This window comes from Diprion similis, chromosome 6, assembly GCF_021155765.1.
Source record: "Diprion similis isolate iyDipSimi1 chromosome 6, iyDipSimi1.1, whole genome shotgun sequence".
Classification (NCBI taxonomy): Eukaryota; Metazoa; Arthropoda; class Insecta; order Hymenoptera; family Diprionidae; genus Diprion; species Diprion similis.
Window position 1 is genome coordinate 21,622,256 of NC_060110.1, and position 22,400 is coordinate 21,644,655.

The 22,400-nt window shown below is 34.0% G+C and overlaps 1 protein-coding gene across 15 annotated transcripts in view; it reads right to left on the reverse strand.

The window, feature by feature from the left end:
* LOC124407471 (multidrug resistance-associated protein 1) overlaps positions 1–22,400 on the reverse strand; it is a 30,582-nt gene that overhangs the window by 4,910 nt on the left and 3,272 nt on the right. For 2 of the 15 annotated variants that reach the window (XR_006929314.1, XM_046883613.1), the window contains exons 1-23: positions 20,464–20,659; positions 18,599–18,901; positions 18,078–18,215; positions 17,820–17,933; positions 17,532–17,731; positions 17,348–17,368; positions 17,078–17,263; positions 16,306–16,960; positions 14,877–15,023; positions 14,158–14,242; positions 13,804–14,003; positions 12,951–13,452; positions 12,837–12,845; positions 11,868–12,045; positions 11,567–11,693; positions 11,244–11,451; positions 7,956–8,176; positions 3,177–3,362; positions 1,825–2,005; positions 1,530–1,638; positions 1,330–1,456; positions 665–1,187; positions 158–404 (exon numbers count right to left, since the gene is read on the reverse strand). Coding sequence is in view for 14 of the 15 variants with exons in the window: in XM_046883613.1 (XP_046739569.1) it covers positions 158–404; positions 665–1,187; positions 1,330–1,456; positions 1,530–1,638; positions 1,825–2,005; positions 3,177–3,362; positions 7,956–8,176; positions 11,244–11,451; positions 11,567–11,693; positions 11,868–12,045; positions 12,837–12,845; positions 12,951–13,452; positions 13,804–14,003; positions 14,158–14,242; positions 14,877–15,023; positions 16,306–16,960; positions 17,078–17,263; positions 17,348–17,368; positions 17,532–17,731; positions 17,820–17,933; positions 18,078–18,215; positions 18,599–18,901; positions 20,464–20,508 (4,712 nt within the window). In the remaining variant the exon portion in view is untranslated. Of the gene's footprint in view, positions 1–157; positions 405–664; positions 1,188–1,329; positions 1,457–1,529; positions 1,639–1,824; positions 2,006–3,176; positions 3,398–4,794; positions 5,016–7,073; positions 7,295–7,955; positions 8,177–11,243; positions 11,452–11,566; positions 11,694–11,867; positions 12,046–12,836; positions 12,846–12,950; positions 13,453–13,803; positions 14,004–14,157; positions 14,243–14,876; positions 15,024–16,305; positions 16,961–17,077; positions 17,264–17,347; positions 17,369–17,531; positions 17,732–17,819; positions 17,934–18,077; positions 18,216–18,598; positions 18,902–20,463; positions 20,660–20,712; positions 20,732–22,400 lie in introns of those variants that run through there. The other 13 variants (XM_046883614.1, XM_046883615.1, XM_046883616.1 and 10 more) reach the window with 12 other exon arrangements.

Consider the following 22,400-nt stretch of genomic DNA (forward strand, 5'->3'; position numbering starts at 1 on the left):
AAAAATAAAATCAGTATGACACAGTCGTAAATTATTTTGAACCGTGCTGTTTGGTTCAGTGCAAAATCTTCCCAGTGCTGACGAGGGTAATATTGCGAAGATCCTGAATTTGGGAGTGACAACCTATTCGCCAACATAAAATTAGATTTTCTCGTACCTATCCGAATCGAGTATTGTATTCAGCCTGTGTGCAATCGTAAGTACAGTGCAATTTTTAAACTCTTCTCTAATGGTCCGCTGGATAAGATCATCAGTTTCCAAATCGACAGCAGCAGTTGCTTCATCTAATATTAGTACTCGTGTCTTTCTCAACAAAGCTCTAGCCAGGCAAATTAATTGCCGCTGACCAACACTCAAATTATCTCCACCTTCTGTCACTTCGTGTAACAAACCGGACGGTAAACCTAAAATAATAAGTCACATTTTATACGCAATAAGAGACATGTTTCTTGATTGTTCAAAATTTTAAAAATACCGTGATCAAATGCCTGCGAAAAAAACGAATTGGTAATTTTTTTTTCTTATTCCGAGCAATATTAGTTAATTTTGGTAACATAATATCGAAAAATTTTGAATTTTGAAGCTATGAGCCATACACATCCCCTAATAAACCCTACTAAATTTAAACGTAATGTAATGATATTAAATCTGATAATGAATATACCTTTAACGAAGTCTTTCAAGTGGGCATGTTCCAACGCTTTCCAAACCTGATCATCCGTGTGCTGTTCAAATGGATCTAAGTTCAGCCTCAAGGTACCAGAAAACAATACTGGATCCTGGGGTATAATTGTTAGTCTCGATCTTAAGGCATGAAGACCCATCTGTGATACATCTAAACCATCAATAAAAATTTTCCCACCAGCAGCCTCAATTATTCTGAATAGCGACAGTGTTAATGATGATTTTCCCGCTCCGGTTCTGCCGACAATGCCAACCTTCTCGCCGCCATTGACGGTAAAGGTCAAACCTTTGAGTACAAGGTCTAATCCTTCCCTATATCTAACTTTGTAGTCTCTGAATTCAACGCGCCCTTCGCTGGGCCAATCGGCTGGTGGACTACAGTTAGGAATTTCCCACGGCGCTTCTTGAGGTGTTTCGCCATACTCCTTTATTCTTTCGACAGCAACTATGTTGGTTTCTACGTCGGATGTCATTCTCACCAACCAGTTTAAGGTTTGTGTAATCTGAGTAAGGAACAATGATTACTGGTAGAATTGGATAATTTTGTTTTTAATGGTATTTTTACTTGCGTTATACAAATTTAATATCAAATCAAGAATTTTGGTTGCAGCATTTACAACCAGCATCTAGAGCTGCACTACTTACTTGAAGAGCATAACTCAATGAGAATCCCACACCACCTGCGGTCAAATCTTCTTTCGGAAGGACGGAAAATAGAGCAGCAAAAAATATGATCAGGTTTCCCACCATTTCCAATCGTATTGCTAACCACCTATAATACAAATTTCGACAATAACTTTCCAGTGTTAAAAGTAATATTCAATTCCTTCACCAATCTTACTTACCGATTTGCAATGACACTGGGATAGTAGCAAACTTGATTAAAGTCTACTCTGCTTTCAGATTCAGTAATGAACCTTTCTTGCAAACCATAGGCTCTGATCGTTGGAGCACCTGTTATTGAAAACATGTGACAGAATGAGGATTTGAATAAGTTTATTCAGATCTAGCGACAATTTTTGGATAAAAATTGGCTCAAGATTTGTCTTTATTCGATTTCAGTAAAGATAAATAGTCACATGGTAATGTATGTTAGTAAGATTTAGATATAGTAGATGTATTTCAGTTGAATTAACATACCTGTAACAGATTCACCAAAATGTGAGTAAATAGGGGATCTAGACACAGATTCCAACCGTTTCAACTGTCGTGAAGTTGCAACATAGAAACGCTGAACAAAATAATAAATGACCCCTATTGGTAGGATTACAACTGCAAAAAGTGGTGTGCTGTAACAAATTGCCACAACAGTGCCGATTGCCTGTAAAATTTTTTAATTTGTTAGCGTATCAGATTTTTCAAGTTATAGTGGCAAATTAATGGAAATGAAAAATTTAATAATTCAATTGATGAAATATAATTTAGGCTTCTATCTGGCTTGGTATGTAATAATTGAAGTATGTAAGTTCAATGGAATCAATACATGTACACATAACGAAAACATGTAGCAATTAACAAGATCAAAATGAGTAATTCAAATGTCTTAGGATCAAAAGACCTAGACTTAAACTACAAGAAAACTTTTAATGTATTTGGCTCCGAACAATTTCTAATTTTGTTTCAAATTGTAGAAAATTTCGAACTTATTGTTCACAGTAAGCCATGCTATTTCAAAACATTAGTTCCAAAGAATAGTTACGCTTTATAGCAATAAGTAGATAACAAAGCTTATAACGTAAATGGCCCACCAACTGGCACGAAGCACTGAATTCAAAGTGAATTTCAAGCAGAAAGCAAACACCACAAAAAGATGAAAATCTTTGGTTATAACGTGATTTTCAATTAATGGCGACTGTCTTTGGACACAACTATACAAATAAGATTTATAAAACGAAAAAAACAACACAGAAATAACGATTTGAAAAAGTTTCAAGCAACATCAGATTAAGCAAAACTTGACTTATTCTGACATCACGGTGGCAACACATAAAGTACGTATAAGAGGAACTGTTTGGCAGACAAAACTTATGTTTTTGTCGGATTATCAAACGCCCCAAAGAAACGGAGTACACACTTTTTATTGACACTACGTTAGATAGTTAAAATCGCAATTTCTACACACAGAAAGCGAACGAATTGAAAGTATCTACTGAATAATCAAGATTACTAAAACAAACGGAAAGTTGCATACACAGTGAAAGTAATGAATAATATTGCTTCCAGATTTGTCATTACTTAGTGTAAATAAATACACAGCGTAATGCATTTGCAATTAAGGTTGAGCTACATTACAACAATAATGAAAAATAAATGATGAGTTTTATGTAATGGAGCTGCACCGCACGAATTGAAGAGAAGTGCAAATCTTCAACGGTTTGGAAAGAACTACAGAAAGTAATAAGAACGAATGAACAGGAGCGGGAATGCCTGGGGTTGTTTGCAAAATAAGTTGTAATGAACCATCGGCTTTCTCCTGCCTGTACAAGAATTACCTCAAATAGGCAATAGATGCTATCTGAAATTTGTTGGGGGAGTGAAGTATCCAGTACATCCACGTCTTTAGCAAACCTGGAGATAATGCGACCAGTTGGGGTCGTGTCAAAGAAGGTCAATGGAGCACGCATCACTCCTCGCAGCATCACTAGGTGCATCCGACGAGCAGCCAACCAACAACCCAGCTGGGGAGCCAAATCATACAAAAAGCTCGCCAACGCTATAACATCAGACACGGTCAACTATCATTGTAACCGAGCTGACCAGGGCATTGGGTGTTGGGTATTGGGTATTTGGTAGATTGATATGTCTGAGTAATATATTGACAAACAAAAAGTACCACCTCAATCAAAGCTGCATGAAATTATCAACATATTTAAGCAAATGCTGAATTTTATATGTCAACAGTGACTTAGCAGAATTCAGTTACGGCGAAGTAGCTATATTCAACGCAGTGATTATACTCTGCTGGATGGGTAATGGAAAAAGCAATCTATCTGAAATAATGAATAAACATATTTCGCTTTTTTATTTCCTGCCACATTTCGCACTTCGCATTGCCTGATGATGATGTATGTCTCGAGGTGGTATTGGTTTTAACATGATATATTAGTATGAACAGTTACACGGAAACGAAGTATGCTATCTATGCAGTCAACAGATAAATTCATACACTTTTCACCAAGTGTTGCAAGTTAAAAACATCCAAAACTTGTTTCAATCATAGTGTTAAGGATTATCCATTCACGACTTGAAAATGTGCATTTCAGACAAACTTAAAACAAATATCCAATGAAGGACAGAAATTAAAAAATTCAGAGATGTGGAATTGTTAATGAATGGAAGAGCAGGAAATGATTTCTAATTTTTAAAACTTGTTTTAAATACAAGCACGTTAAATAAATTTTTCAGGTCATTCAATCTGTTCAACGAAACTCTCAACAGATTCAAACTGAACGATAATAAGAGTCAAATGTAATAAATAAATCTCAACCCGAAAGATGAATAGATGTAAAAAGCATGTGTAGATTCGACCGGATGATCAAAAAAAGTCGAAGTTTCAAACTGCTGCATGACTCACGGGTATTGCATTTATTACAAGCTTTCTCGATATTCAGAGCAACTTTTACGTTCGTCCTAGCACATCTTGCGTGAAGTTTGCTGTGATGTACGCAAGAAACAATAGTGCATTACAGTTATAATAAAGTGAAAATAAGATGCAAGCATTGGCGTGCATAAGCTATATATTACAGAAAAGCATTTGTATAATTGTGTCCTTGATGCAGCGCAGATAAATCAATATTAAAATGAAAGAAAAATTCTTAATCAGTAATGTCATTGGTATCCTATCAATGTATAGGCCACATTTTGAATAGAAAATTCATTCACCAAACACAAAGAAGTTAGGTACTTGGTCTAAGTCATCATTTAAACAGTTATGTTTTAGAAAAAAGTTACTGCAAGTATTTCATTGCAGAATAAGTTTATCACTAATTTAGCCGGTAGTGTTAGTTTCCATTGATTTCTGACAGTAGTGACGTAAATTTCCTGATATAAATACAAGTATGTAGGCATGATTACAGAAAACCGATGGTCAGTGGACGAGCATGAGCTTACCCTAAACAAAGATGACAGACATTGTGATAGTGATGGGGGTATTTTGTTGTCCATAACGTCTACATCTGCACTGAAGCGGCTTAGAATACGACCAATTGGTACCGTGTCAAATAGATACATCGGGCCACACAAGACATTGTGTAAAGCCGTACGATGCATGGCGGTTGATGATCGCAGTGTACCAAGGTACAACGCCATGATTCCCAAAATTACACCCAAGGCTGTAACACAATACTAATCCCTGACATTCTATTTCACATAATATACCCGTTAGAATACAGTTTTTTTTACTAAAGATACAGCTTGTTGTCCTGAAAGATGGGTTGTGTAGTTTGGAAATTATTAACATCAAATGTTATACTTGGCACTTAGTACCAGAGCAGGGTACTGCCCAAGTAGCGTAAAATACTACAGAGTAATGTAGTCACATAGTCAGACAACTACAGAAATGACAAATTTCATATACAATAAGATGGATAGCGCGTTGTGTAAAAATCTTACAGATTACTATAGGCAACCGGCAACTGTGAAGTCAATGAACGATAAATCAGTATATTACTGATATAAAGATCACTGTGAGGAAAAAAGTTAATTTCATACTGGTGACTCACCTATATGAATGTATACTACAATTTCACAAGAATCACGTTATACTCCAGTGTGTAATTAGGTATATGACTTTTGAAGTAATATAATATAATGAAATAAGAACATTCAGCGCAAAAAACTTCGCAAAATAATTAAATTTAAAGAAATGACACCGCATTTAGTTTCACTCCACTACTACAACTCTGTATTCGACCAAAAATTTTCTTTTCCGCAGTATGAGAATCTTTTCCCTTGGAGAAATCTTTATTTTCATAAAGGTTTCGAAAAAGTCGCTGCAGTTTAACAAAAGTATTCGGTATCTCTATTTAATTTTGATTGTTTATCGATGATTCTGTTACTGATACTTTCATAAAATCGCATTTTAAATACAGTACTTATTTTGCCGACAATATCCAGTTAATCTAGATCACTCACACAAGAGTCAAGCTGAGTCTTAGTGCCTGGTATGATCGGTACACAATTTATTGGAGAAATTGTATAATTCAAACTCTCACAAATGAAGAGGATGATAGTTCAAAACGTAAGCAAGGATTCATGTAATGACAATTTTTTTGCAAACATAATACTGGCATGATTCAAGCATTTTAAGTGCTTAAATTCACGACTTAGCAGAAGGGTAAATGTGGTAGATTCTCAGTCTGCCAAAAATATATGCACAATTATGCTTCTGCACTTGCGGTTTTATGACTCACATTGATCGTTTTTACAAGGCTTAATTTCAAGCAATAGTGTTATCAATAGAAGAAGTTATACTTCTTTGATACCAAAGTGACGTGATACTTATGCTGCAATGAATAAAGTCCTGGACAATTATTAATACATTAAAGTGTGCACAAAGTTTCAATAAAATTTATGCAGGTGAATCTCAAAGACTCACCTTGACCAGATAAGTTTCGACCATTTTTTCCTTGAATCACCCTCAAAATTACATTTCACTATATGCTCAAAAACAAACTGAAATATTAATTTTTCTTACTAGACTCACTTTAGTAAAATTACCTTCAGATAATTTTTTCCAATTATATGAATTGCGGAAAGTGAGCCACACACAATGAAATATGTATATAGCCCGTGATTTGAAAATATTGTAAGAAATAACTATCGAAATTTAATACCGATATAACAACTGGACATGTGAAGTTTGAATTGATTGAAAGGAGCATACAAATTTTAAAGGTGCTCTAATCAAAAAGGAGAAATTTTCAACTTTGTATCAAGTGATCTCGTATAATGTCAAATTAATAAGTTGCACAGATAACTATTAGTGCAGACCGTGGGACGATAAAGACACGACAATACAGAGATACATGTATTTGCAGACGCATGTAAGGATAACAGACATAACTGTTTTTTCTTTCGAATCTTTTGAATCTCCTTCTTAAAACAGAATGCGATTTCAATTGAAAGAGGACTACACATAAAACAGCTTCTATATGGTTACTCGAAAAAGCGTATATTCACGTAAAGCGTGTAACTGCAAAATAGACGTATGAATAAAGTCTGGGAGCGGAACAATAATTTGGAAAAGTTGTAAACAATAATATTTATCAATAAATAAGGCTGGACAACAAAAGCTCACAAGGCTTCGTATTTCGCATACGTATTATTAGAAACAAAACCTGTAATAATTTGATTTCAAGTCCCTACCACCAAAAGTATTCATATCCTACCGAAAACAACGTCTGAATCCAACTTCGGAAATTGTTTGGCAAGGTGTTATCAATGATATCCACATCCTTGCCAAACCGATTCAAGATTCGACCCATTGGAGTTTGATCGAAGAAGGAAAGTGAAGATTTCATAGTGTTGCTCAACATAACTTCGTGGAGTACAACAGACGCTATTATGGAGCCAAGAGCCAGTGAGAACGAGGCAGCAAGTGTGAATATTGCTAAAAGAATCGTTAGTATATGAGGTAATTGAATTATTATATTATTCGTTTTCGCACAAATAATATGTAGCAGAGAATGATTGGGCAAATGTCATGTTAGTTGCAAAAAGCGATTCAGAAACAGAGTCTCTGTAATGAATCATGCAACTTCTGTTGGATGTAAGTGGATAACGATACTAGATTTCCTCTCTTACCAAACTGTAAAATTTGTACGTCTGTTTCTCGTTTATTACTTAGAGAATCAATTTCTGTATATTGTTTCACCGTCTAATATTTTTGCTTCGACTTTGTATTCGAGATCAAAATAATAATCTGTCTAATGCCCTGAATCTTGCACCGTTGGATAATTGATCGCTGGTATTATGACTGATAAAACTGTGAATTCTGCAAAATATATAACGCCATGCTGGTCATTGAAAAGGTACTGTGCAAATTAAAGCATATTATGTGTCCATGCTGTCTGACCTATAAATATGCAAACAAGTTATATTGTAATATGGTGAAAATCATATTCATCTCGTGATCTATGTTAGTTACAGAAAGTGACATAGCTATTGGTGGACCGTTCACATAAAATGATTTGAATATTAGTTTTTTTGACAGTAAAAATATTTTTCTACTTTTTTTGTGTTAGGTGAGATTCGTTGAAAATCTCACGTACCGATGTAAGACATAGTAACCAGCCTCTAATGGTTGGCGGTAAAACATTGTCTACAGTATCAATGTCTTTCCCAAAACGATTTATTATCCTGCCAGATGGTGTTATATCAAAGAATCCAACGGGAGATCGTAGTACACCGAATAGCAATTCCACGTGAAGTAGCTTGCTACTCCGAATGCAGCCAACAGCCATCGTAAGTTGTGAGAGTAGTACAAATGACGCTGAAATTTGGTTCAACGATTTATACATCATTCCAAGTACATTTATGCACAATTCTATATACATATTCTACGGTATTCTTGTTCAGGCTATGTACTGAAAGGCAATGAATGATAAAGTGCTACAAAATTTATAATGATAATATTAGTAATAAATAATAACTTCACAAAGTAAAATTATTATTACAATGTATTACTTTACTTTATAAAGTATTATCAGTAATATGAACCCCCAGGTTTTCTCAAGACTATTGTTTCAGTTAACTTTATCTTGATCTTGCTCAGAAAAAAAAATAACTACGCATAGTTTACCAAATTCAACTGAAAAAGTGACACCGACTATTCTATCTGGTATGTATGCAATTATTTTACTAAAATGTTTTCAATAACGTAAGGTAACATTTAGCTGCTACTGTCTAACACAATTTTTTTTCAATGGTGATCAATCACTTGATTAATACAGGAGTTGACAAATTATTGGAGACAACTTACACCTACCCACTGCACATTTTTTAAAAATCATGACAAATTGAAGAATGTTTTTTAAGCGAGAACAAAAGATACGAATCATGTGTCCAAAAATTAATCCTCTTTGCAGCACTTTAGCTGATTTAAAGAAACGGAATCTTTAACTAAGTAAACTTGTCCAATTTTTCAAAAACAATTTGTCAAAATCATCCAAAATGATCAGTTATGACATGAAAAAATTCAATCATAGACTGACTGACTGTGGTTAGAATAATTCACTCGTTATCAAGTTCATTTAATACTTTTTACTAAACGTTATAATAAAACTAAACGTTCGGCAAATTCCTTTGACTTTTGAAGTCATTGGCCTTTATTGTGAACAGTTTCACAATTCTATTGCAAGTCTGAACTGAACCGGCAGTCTTGTGAGAAAGAATTGATTTAATTGTGCTACATTTTATTAAGCTAAATGTTCACACACTGTATCCAAGGATCGAAATATATTTGACGTGATAGACTTATGTAAGGAAAAATACAATCATAGGAAATTGGAGGTTGAATACAAAATTCATGATATTGAAACAATTTCTTCTCAAGTTTCAGAATTAGGTTTCGCGTGTGAAGAACCATTCGTAAAATACCAACTTGAGCTAAACATGGAACTGGAAATAGTCAATATATATGTGATTCCACACTGTTATATTCAACCGTCACTTTGCAAAATCCCTTTCAATTGTTTTTTACGTACATAATATATGATTGTTTCGAGATAAAGATTGTATATGATTGTTCATGAAGATGATAGAAATGAGGCTGAAAATACTTTTCGTTTAATGCTTAATAGTTGTCGTTAACTAATGTAAGGTATGAAAATCTACTTTCTAAAATATCACCTCCAAAGCTTTGTAGTAACTTAACAGTGTAAGGTGGGTGCAAGACAAGAGCAATGTGCAAACTACAGAACCATGTAGTTACATTAGTTTCTAAGCTTTCGTTCTGCTCACGCATTTTTTGTAAGACCGTAACAAATCATCAACAAGTTTTGGTACCCAGATAAGTTAAATTAATTGTTTTAGCACGCAAAATATTCCAGTTAGAAAATTAGTGGTGTATCTTTCTGACTACAAATTATTAGGCTTGATTTGTTTGAAACTAATACGTTAAAATAACAAGAATAAAACTCGTATTCCATGCCGTCAAACACCAAAATTGAAACAAATATAAATAAAATTGAGAAGAAAAGAAACTATTTATTTACAATCAAATCAAGAAAATATAGTATATTATCCAACAAGGGAATAATCGACTTTTATTCCTGTGTTGCATATAGGACTTTATTCCCGACTCAACTCTGGCAGCATTATTGACTGGAAAGTCTTATTCTTTTATAAGTAAGTGTGATCATTTTATTAGTCTGAAAACTATAATGTTAATGAACATTAATAATAATATAGTAAGAAATAGTTCAAATTTGTAAAAAAAAAATTAGAAAACCAGAAAAACTGAAATATTTATTTGCGGGAATAATGAACCATGGAAAAGTGCTTTATTTTTTCTGCAGATGACCGAAAAAAGTAAAGAGGGAATAATATGCAAATTTTTTTCCCACTCTTTAGGTCAAAAAAGTAAACACTGTGGTTGAGTCGGTAATGAAAGTTTAATCATCATTCTAATTAAAAAATTCTGATGCATGGAACGATTATGATTGAAATAAGAAATACTTGGCAATGTTAAGTTCGATAAGCAGCTAACTGCACACAGCAAACGACACGTGATCTGTTTTTGAATAGATATAAAATACGGTCATGCAATGATTAGAGTAAATTAAAAGAGCTTTGAATAATATACAATACCACATTTTCTCTTGTAAAATTGTTTCAGTTTTTCAATGTTGGGCACAGAAAAATATCAGATATAAGACGATGACATTCTCACCCAAAATAACTTTCAAACTCTAACAAGAATATTTTGAATAATATTAGCGAAGATAAAGTGAAACTTCACCATTCATTACTAGATATCGTTAATAATCTTTTCAATGTACACTTCATCAATAGTTCAACTGACAAAGATTCGTATAGGATCACAAACACTTGTTCATATATACATAATTCTGAGTAGTAATTCTTATATAATAGAGTACGACAATCGCATTGATTCAAAATACCATCATGATAACGGTTAATTGAGAAATATTTTAATGCATGTAGCGAAATAATAACAGTATTGAAAAAAATAAATGTATACTCCTAGTGTGAGATCAAACACTCAAGCTGTTCTATAATTCTGTTATTTAACGCAAAAACATCGCCATAAACTTTAAATTTAGAATATAGATATGAATATGGGGGAAAAAAATTGCAATGAATTTTATGGTGGTTAGAAAAGGTGGGTAATGATCCTGAAAAGTTGCGAATTTGATTGTGTTGAATGAAATGCAGTTTTCAATCAGATGTTGAATGACTTCTGTAATGTATGTGGCAGTGATGTGGTTGCAGTGGAACTGCGAACCTAAACATCGATTAGGCCTGTGTACGTGAGTGTAAATTTCATTACAATATACTTATTCATAAGATAATTTTTCAAGTTTCAATACGCTTACCTTGCCCAAGACCGAGTCCTCCATATACTCCAAGGTACATGTCTCTCTTTGCAGTGTCTACGACTGTTGTATTATCATCTGACCATTTACTGAGCCATGCATTGGAGCCAATACTGAATATTTGGAATACAGCGTTCATTACAATCGTAGATATTGTTAAAAACCAGCCTATAGAACGAAGGTAGTGAGAATACACTTTCCATTTGACCTGTGAAATGGAATACCAGAACAAGTATCAGAGATGTGTAATTTGCAATAGGTCTTACATCCAAATAATTTATTCTTCTCTGTGAACAATGGAGCTGCAATTTGATACTACTTACACTTCCGGTTTCCGTTTTTTCAACCTCAATAAGTTTTTCTCCAACCTTGGCTGGTAACGCATCTTTTTCCTTGACGCTATTTCTATGAAGCAAACTAACAGAGTTGTGACTATCTATTGAATGTTGTCTGTAACAAATTAATATGCCATTCAAATATGGGGCACTTGACTGTGCTAGGATTCTTGTATGCCTTATAATTCTTCAATTAACTATCACAAAATCGTTTATCACAACATAAAGTCAGGATCATAAACAACAAGTCATTTATGTCAAGTTAAATTTTTGTACAATGTACTCGTACCTTTTGAGTGAACCGTTAAGTGACCGTTTTTCATTCACAGATCCAGAATCACTGTGACTTTCAGATACCCTTGATCTAGCTCTTGATAACTTTTGCTGCAAATCATCCGTACCAATCGTTGATTCAAGTTGTTGTTTTATTTCATCGAGGTCTGCTTCTGACACTGCATCAGCCTCCACTGTTTCATAGTATAAAATGAATAAGTTGGAATGAAGAGTACATTTATGTATACACTACGTGAAAAACTATTTAGTATTCATGAACAGCCACATAAGAAATACAGATACAAATGTGATATCTTGAAGCAGGCTTTTCGCACCTACGGCACAGGTCAACTTGCAGTGGAGAATGCGAAATACACAAGAAATTTGTGGTGAAAGGGCAACCTTTGAGTCACGCGCACAAGTTTTCATGCGCAGCATTTGATCCCTAGCAGTGCACAAATGGCTTAAAGGTTGCCATTTCACTAGAGATTCCGTGTAGCGTGAGGTCTTAGGTGGCTCGAAAAGTTTATCACAGCATATCCTCAGTGTATTTTGAAGGCCATGCATATTGCACAATAATTGGTGTAAAGAAACAATCAACTTCAACAAGTAATTTTAGTCAATTATCAATATCAATCAAGTTATAGAAATGAGATAATAATCATTGAAATAACAGGTTATTTATGTTATTCAACCAATGTGAATTTTAACGAAACAGTAATATATTTGCATCCTGAGATTGGTTTTTGGTGATGATCTGTTATAAATTATAAAACAATTCAAACGCCAGAGAAAAATGAGTAAACAGAGTTGAACAATCTTAATACTCCAAAATAAAATCTCAATCACTATATATATATATATATTTTCTTTGCCATAAGTTTAAAGCAGAAAATAGTAATATTTGAAGCTCCTAGGGTTAGACACTGAAATAAAAATATGAAGTAAGAATAAAAGAGTTAACACCATATTATTTTTGACTTACAATTTCCGACTTGGCCCCATGAAAAATAGAACCATTCAATATCAGTATACGAAAGTAATACTTTGTTATTAGAAAGAATTCAATTTTTGAATTCATGAATATATCAGTGCATACCTTCTTGAAGATGTTGAACCAGAAACTCAGCAAAGGCACCCTTCTTTTCCAACAACTGCTTGTACGTGCCTCGCTCAGTTACTTCGCCATTTTTAATAACAATAATGTTATCCACTTCTGGCAAATAAGTAATTCCGTGTGTAACTAGGACTCTCGTTTTTTTCTTTAGCATTCCACTAGGGCCAATGACATTATCAAAAATATGTTTGCCAACGTGAGAATCCACCGCACTTAAAGGATCATCCATGAAATATACGTCTGCATTATTGTAAACAGCTCTAGCCAAAGATACTCTTTGTTTCTGCCCACCAGACAAGTTGATACCTTTTTCACCAATTTCAGTCTTATCTCCAGCCGGCAACATTTCAAGGTCTGGTTTTAGAGCGCAAGCTTCAATGACACGATTGTAAAGACTTTTATCGAGAGATTTGCCGAATAAAATGTTGTCTTGTAATGTTGCATTTTGAATCCAGGCTTGTTGTGACACGTACGCGATCGAACCCTATTTCATGATTAAATGGCGTTTCAAATAAGCATTTCTATAACCATACACAGCTTTGATCCAGCGGTATGGAAATTTCATATTACCAGCAAAATATATTATGTAATACAACGAAGTGAGTATAAGTGATGTATTTTTGGGAAACGAGTGACAATGAAATAAATCACTTGTGCACAGGAGAATTAAATAAGAATACACTACGTTACAATGCAATTGTGAAGGGTTGAATGAGAATCAAATGTGGTACCAATTGTCACGTAAGAATCCTCAAAAACTACTGTATACAATGTCCAGAATTATGAATCAGATTTTACATTTATACTTTGTAATGTTGTCTTTGGACTATCTTACCTTTGTATTCACTTTACCACCCAACCGATCCATTTCACCAAGCAGTGCTGATACCAGAGAGCTTTTTCCTGAACCCACTGAGCCGACAAAAGCTACAAGATGCCCTTGTTGAACATGTAGATTAATATTTCGCAGAGTTGGCTTATCAGATTCATCAACATTCCATGTGAAAGTTCCATTTTCAATAACCAATGGATGCGCTGAAAGTTATTGTAAATTCATTTCATTATTGACTATTGGACAGTATAAAGAATAATAACAAAACTAATCCAAAACTTCCAAATTTTCCGTGACTAAGCAACCTATTAAATAGTACAAATTATTTTCGGTAATTGTGCTTTAAATGTAACTCACGTTCAGATGGGTCATGTTGCACATTGTTGGGATCCAATTCTTCTGAATTCATGAATTTGTTAATACGCTTCACAGATACTGATGTCTAAGTAAACCAAATATTTCATTATAGGCGATACTCGTATCCCAGGAACATTCAGTAAAAATCAAATCATACGACAAGTTCTCAGGAAAGTGAATGAATATTATATAAGCTTATTTTCATCAGAAACAAGAAAGTTATATCATTTTAACTGAATACTTGTCGTTTATTGAAACGTAATATCTCTTTAGTCTCAATACTTTCATTACTTATGATAATGTGTAGCATCTATAGCCTTAGAATATTTCAGAAGATGAAAGTATATTACAGAGATGAAAAAGATTGATGAAAACCTCTACATTGTTATTTATTTACAAATCATATGCTGATAAAGTAATACTAAGACATTTTATATTGTGAACTACACGCAATGGTTTAATGCACATTTGAAATTTCAAGAGAAAGTATGAATCTAGATACCTTGGCTAGTTCAGCATTCATCAATATAAGTTTGAAGCATCTCAGGGTGAAACAGATTAGATTGCTATGATAGACTGTGTTTGAGCTTCATTTCGAAAGAACAATGAGGTAAATACTGAAAGTTTTGATTGAGCTAATTGTATAGCAGACGTCATCAAAGAGATATTGCATGTATTCCATGAAAATTGAATGTGTAGCATTGTTGGCGATAACTTACTTGGACCATATTGCTGATCATCATGGGTAACATAGAGAGCGGAAATCTCAGGATATTGAATAAGCTGAGTGAAACAAAGGCCTTGGTACTGTCCAAAACGTTTTCTTCATCGGAAAGTACAAATGTGGCGAATGATACCAGAGAGACCTAGATGAATTACATCATGCGGCATAGAATAAAGAAATTACTGTACTAATAGTATAAAGATAGAGGTAATGTAGTATTCGGAAATTCACCCAATTACATAAAGCCTTCAAAGTCTTTGCACCTACATCAATAAGATTTTATCAAGCTGTCATGAATTTTAATCAAGAGAAAAATTATACAGGGTGGTCATAAAAGCAAAGATTTGAAAGACCTAAGTATTCTTGTTCATTTGGAATCCAATTAAAAATTATTCATCGATAAAGTTGGATACTTTAAATTTTGTAGCATTTACGATACTTAAAAAATTTCATCAAAGTGTGTTGTACATTGTTATAATTCCTTTTATTACTGATGATCCACAGTCTAAGCACGGCAGATCTGCAATGAAACTAATGTCCTTTTTTTAAATTTGTAATATGGAAATTCGTTGACACTTCAACATTTGCAGGTATTGCAGTTTTATGACCAACTTGTCATTGGTTTGCAAACGAAAGTGAAAAAATTGATACAAGATTGAAGGATCGATGTAATGGGAGATTTGTGATCAATAGGAAAGAAAGAAATCAAAGCACTAATAGCAGACATCGAGCATCTTGAACATTGTATCTTGTGTCTGGTATCACCTGCACACTGAAAATGATGAGCTGCGGGAACATAACCATCGGCGTTTGGATGATGTTAAACAGAGTGAGTGATACAAAAACCAACGTAGCATCCAGAGTATGTGTTTCGTCGATGAGTACGTAGGTAGCTAAGGATGAGAGGCATACCTATTGAAGTCACACTTCAATTTCTTAGAATATCGCAAGTTCCATTTGGCCGATATGAAGAGATAGAAAATAATTTTTGAACGTTGGATCACATGTTTTATGAAAACAATTAAAATTCAAGTGACGTGAAGAAAACTATTGCAAATCCAACAACAGCATCGATCATCCCCAAAGTGGAATATACGTGAGATGAATCACTATTTTGGATGCTTAGTGTAAGGATGTATTTTTGATCCATCACATCATTAAAATATTCATAATTATGACTTTGCGAAATAGTGGTGTTCAGTGCCTTGATTGCTCATTGTATTTCCTAAAGATCGTTGTGTATTGCAAAATGACCGATATCAGGTAAAACAAAAGGATTTCATAAATTAAAAAATAACTACTATACTCTTGTGGTATTATTTGTGGTGTAAAATCAATCAGAACTGTTATTAACGTTTCACTGTAATAAAAACTGAAATTAACAAAGGTAGGTTTCTAACTGGCAAAATATATAACTGACTTACCAAAAATGGGGCACAGGACCAGATGAAGCTCGTTCCAGCATTGAGGTAAGCAGCTTCCTTCAAAACCTGTATCTCTTTGTTCCTGATCTTCAATATTTGTTGTTCAAAAGATGGTTCCCAGGCATATAGCTTTAGGACTTTAATACCATTCAATACCTCGTTCATCAATTTAACTCTTTCATCTTTGCACTTCATTTGCCTGATTTGTAGCGTCTTCACTTTATTGGCAATCAGTGCATTGACTGGGATTAAGATAATCATAACAGCAAGACCAGCCAGCACAGATGGCCCAAGGGTACCCCATAAGAAATACAAAGCAAGAACAATCTGCAGTGGTGCTGACCAAATCATGTTTATGTACGCAGTTAGGTCCATGAATCTTTGAGCATCGACGGACATTAGATTTACTATTTCGCCAACGGTTGACTCTTTACGAGCAGCATTTGACATTCTCAAAGCTTTACGATAAATTGCCGCAATCAGTGCTGTACGAATCCTTAAACCAACTAAGAACATCCGATTGAAGTATTGAGATAAGACCAGTGTTTGAACGGTTGCTGTCAAGAAAAGCAGGACAGCATAAAAGTATCCCTTCCACAAAGGTTCGCCGAAATTGCCACTAGAGTCTTTGGTTTCAACAAATGCAATGAGAAATCTAAAAAGAAAAATTGAAATTTTTATATTAAATGCCATAGCATTGATCACACAGAAAAACGAACAGTGTGAGTGTAAAATAGTGACATATTTTTTTTATATTCAAGTTTATATATACTTCAATATTTGCGGACTGGCGAATGTTAAAATATCCTGAGACAGTTTCAGTAGTGACCCAAATAAAAATGTTGGGCCGAACGCCTTACAGAGAGCTGGCAATATCGAGGCTATTTTTTTTCGTCTAGCGCTGTTGAAGTCTACCTGACCAGACGATTTTCTGAATGATGCCTTCGTACCTTGTGCACTGTAAAAAGTAGGCTGCTTAATTACATAATACAAAACATCTACGGGTTGTAAGACATCGAGTTCTCAATATTAATATCCTTACCCAAAATATGTCCAAAACAGCCTTGATAGCAATAATATGAACAATACAATATATTCAAATAATTACACGTGAAAAATAATCAAATGGAAGATTGTGTATCATATTAAGTGTAACATATAAATTCCCTGCGCATGGTGACGAAAAAGAAATCTACGGAATTTCAAAACCTTAGAAATACACGTACTTATCCGATTTTCTCAAAGTTTCCATCCAATATTTATCAAACTTTGGTACAATTTCTGCAGCTGTATCTTCAGGGTTCATTGCCCAGAGATCATCTGTTTCGAGAGGTTTTTTAAACCCTTTCCATGCCATAGGATCAAACCAAGTGAATAGAATTTTCGACGGAAATGACGAATTTGTTTCGGGACATGGTCTTTCCACCTAAAAACAATTATTATCAGGTAACTTTTATTCATTTACTTTGGTACTTTCATGTCTTACGCAGAGGTAGATTATGTCATACACTTACCGGTGGATATTCAGAGAACCTTGGTTCGCCATCAACGAAAAAGTGTAGCAAGAACAGGGCCAGAACCACTGGATAATAGATCATGTAAGAGACATATGAGTATGTTACCTCGGTCTGAAAAATTTTCAATTCATTCATGCTGGGGTGCATTTTCATATTCTCCGCGCATGCTGTATGCAACGAATATTTTCAAAGAAAAAAGAAAATATGGCAGACTATAAAGTTTGAATTATAATCATTACTTATGACAGAGCTTACCGATTGTGTATATCCACGTATTAGACTTCTGTACTGGACGGCCCCGCACAAAGCAAGGAAGAACCAAAACAGGAAAAGTAATCCAGATGTCCGCATTCCATATTTTCTATTGTATAAAAGTAGCACTAACGCCATAGCCTGGTACATAGAAATCAAATATAAATGGTAGAATGAAGGTTAAAAATATGACATACTGTTTTAGGGTCTTGCTTTTAAAAAAGGGATAACATATATAAAGTCATTTCTACTAATGTACTCTTAACGATAATTAGTAAAGACTACCACTAAGTTAGTCTTTTAGTTTTATTAGTATATTATTTTTATGTTTGTCATTGTCAGTTGCAAGTAATATTTCAGCATTGAAATTCCAAACTATGTTAAAAAGGAGTGATTTCACACAAAGTGTAATCTCATTCTCCAATATCGATTATTCATATATTCATACACGTCCCAGTTATTCCGAATCTACCGTTAGAACGATAGTACTAGGTGATTGTTCTATTATAAACAAAGATACTTACAAAACTGATGAGCTTGATAAGCGGAGTACAATAATCCACGCTGTAAACTGTTTCACCATTGGCGTAAGAGTGGATTGCATAACCAAGATCAGCTATCGAAAGTATGGCTAGCAAAGAAGTCAGTAATAGTTTGGATATAAGCATCCATGTGAACGGTATGTTCCTTCTTTTACTGCTTAAAATGTAGTAAGTTTCGATTGAACAAAATGTCCAGAGAAACACACAAGGTGTCCATACTAAAACTGTTTTTTGAAAGCATTCTGTGAGATCTGGATTTTCTGTATACCACGTCAAATTTAGATCCTGAAATAAATATTACATATCGTTGTATTTGTGTCATATTTTAACCTGAATCAATTGGAGAAAGAATAAAAAAACAAACACCGCTTAAATGAGCTCAAGAGATTCCCAAGCATGGGAAGCATAAAATGTAAAAAATCATTCATATGTTATTAGATCATATTTGTAAGTGCACATGAAGCTACGATTTTCAAAATTAGTTTATGGTGGACACGGGCAGGGTAACGAACTAGTAGGGTTAATCAAGACAAAGAATGCAGGAAATCAATAGACACATTTCAGGACAAATGATGTACAGAGTACATTTCATTCCTGGATAATTTGTAGATCAAAAAGTGGAGTAATGTGGGTTTGCCAGCATAAAATTCCAAGTTACCCATACGGCATGATAATTTCTTTCACTACCAGAGTTAGACTGCTGGTAATGAAAGTATTTGGAAACTGTTTAAATATCAGAAAGAAAACTAAAAGTTGCCAATTAGTACGAAGTTGAATATAGTAATATTAGCATTATGAAACATTGTAAATAAAAAAAAAAAATATTTAGGTATTTTAGAACAACTTTGACGAACTCAAAGGTAGTACGAACGAACTGTAAAGGTAGATGTGAACAAGCAAATAAGAAAATGATAGAAAATACTAAAGGAGTGAAATTTAAATAAACACATTGACATTGTTTCGAATTTAGAAACATCTTATAACCATGGATTTGTGAAGTTGAGATTGAAATAAATACGATACATACAAATTCTGTTCGAAAGGATGCTGGATCGATTGTGACAATGAATAAATGTCGTTTGAATTTGATTTAGAAAAAAACGCAATTTGTTCACATTCTCATGTTGGCCAGATGATTACCAATTCATAATGAACACTGGCTATTTTAATTTAAGAATTGACAATAAGTTGCTTATGCTAAATGTGGTGTTTTCACAAGCAACTGGTGTGTTCTTTTAATCAAATCACTTTTAGTGCAGTGAATTCTTAGATACATAATGTCAATAGTCATACATAAATGTCATAGATTTAACATAATTTCGAATAAAATAAGATGTAATTTGAGTTTAATGCTTGGTGTTTAAGTGATAGAAGAGAAGACCTTTGACAAGACCTAATATGCAATGATTACAAAGCAACAGAACATCCAAGAACTAAATTAATGAATAAAAATTAAATCAGTATAAATATGTGTAAAGATTAAAGGCGAAAAACTAAAATGCGATAAAATAAAACAATCAAAGAGTACTTTAGCACTTGCTGTAACGAGAGATAGCCATAAAAAAAAGAATAAGAAGACAATAAGTGAATCATATGATGATATGGATAGACGAGTGGATGTGTAAGTACATACAATGTATAAGCGAATGCATAAGTGAGGTTAAAAGACCCGTTTAGGAAGTTCATAATCTCCAACTTTTTGAATAACGCACTGGGCCGTTTACGGATCGCGTGTTATGATGTAATCGTAGTGTTAATAAGCGGTGTTTGTCCGCCGAAAAATCCCTTCATAGTGTTTCAACAATACTCTGTAAATACAGAAAATGTATTCCGTTTAAAGGACTTACCCAAAACGGGGAGCCACAAAAATTGTCCATCGAATGGTTTGACATGATGCCACATTTACTCCCAACCAAACGTTAACGGCGAAATTGACCTCGTTGTAACCTTATCATTCGTCCCTCTCGTCTATTCTGCAAAGTACAGAAAAATCAACGTTTTAATCAACGAACGCGATCCTAGACTACAATGCGGGTAGTAGTCATTGCTCGTTGCACATGTCACACAAAAGGGGGACGGGGACGACCGTTGCTAACCAATTCGATAGGAGAAAGTCGCTTGCTTGGTGTTCCGCGAATAACTGACACTAGAGATGGCGCACTCACTTCCGATTTGCACGCTAGGCTGTGCCGTTTACTGAAGAATAATAATCTTCAGTCAACGGTTTTGCGCAACGAATCGTCGCGGCGCGGCGAGAAGTTTTCAAATTTTTACGCTCTCGGTCAAAGCCCTAGCTGGCTACGTGCAGTTCACTGTATTCAAATGAAATAAATTTTCTGTTCGGCCGACCGATATGCCTAATCATGCCTAATTATAGGAATATTTTTAAATACTTCTCGTGGGAAAGTTATTAGACATAGCCATTATAATATGCTCTGGAAGAGTTTTTTGTCGAGTTCATCGAGACCTTGAAAAGTCTCAAACATAACTTTTCTCTATTTGTAAGAATTTGTAAGTCAGCGACGAGCGACGCGTCATCGTGTGATTCGCTTCAAACTTGGATTACAAATATGATCGTTATATTAAGAAAACTTTCATCTGGTCGTAGCGAAATATAGTCTAAAAGCTGGCCAGACGTTGTAGCTGTCAGTAGAAAAAAAAATAATCGAAATCGGTTCGGTATTTTTGGAGTTATAAACGAACATATGGATAGCCGGACAAATCGAAAGACGTTGAGGTCTTCTTGAGGAAGAAAAGAGAAGAAGACGAAAAAGAAAAGAAATGAATAATTGATACCCGATGTATATACATACGGCTTGAATATTCAGATAATCAACTATGTAATATCACCCCACTTTAAATAATTAAAATAAAAAGAAGAAACAAAATTATCACACATACAATGATCAGGGAATAATTATTTGCAACATTACGCATTTAATGTAATTTAAAATCAAAGTACTCCTAATTTTCGAATTCATTAATAAGCGAATACAATTCCGGACACTGGAAAACACATGATAACAGCCATAGTTTCTGCCTCTGTTATAATAATAGAATGCTGTTGTTGATTGATAGCTGTATCTGCTTCATATATCTGTATATATTATATAGGTAACAATCCACCAATGCGATACCGCGAATACTCGGTGCTACTGTGAAATTAAATCAAATGGGTCAATACTTAATAATATAGATAAAAATATGTGTGTCGTTGTTTTTCTAGCCTAGAATAAGTACTTATTCTGTTCCAGGGGCGTGTTATTTTCTTGTCGTTTGTAATAAATTAAATTTAAAAACAAACGCGTCGTTTATTTAGAAATACACTTTGCATGTACGGTCGTCATCTACAAAAAAAAAAATGACTACATAAGTTCAATAAAGAACAATGAAGTTTTCGAAGAATGGATCAGAAGACTAATCATTTATTAAGTTACAATTAAGTCTAATTAATCTTTATATTATGCATATAAACTCGTTCGATCGATAGGTAAAAAAGATAGGCCCAATACACAGAAATGCACACGTCATTCTCCCAACTTATCAAAGAATGGTACGCACCCGTGATAGTTTGATAATTATTATTTATAATTTTGAAATATGGGTGCAATGCAATACAATTTTTATTTGTAACTTTTTCAATAATTCTGATTCAAATGAAAGGCCTACAATATAATTCTTCATCGTAACCAATCCCTATTTGAATGTATAGTTTAGTCGGACATATTTGAAAAAAAAAACAACAACAATGTGACAAGCAACAAAGTTCTCACATTATAAAAGA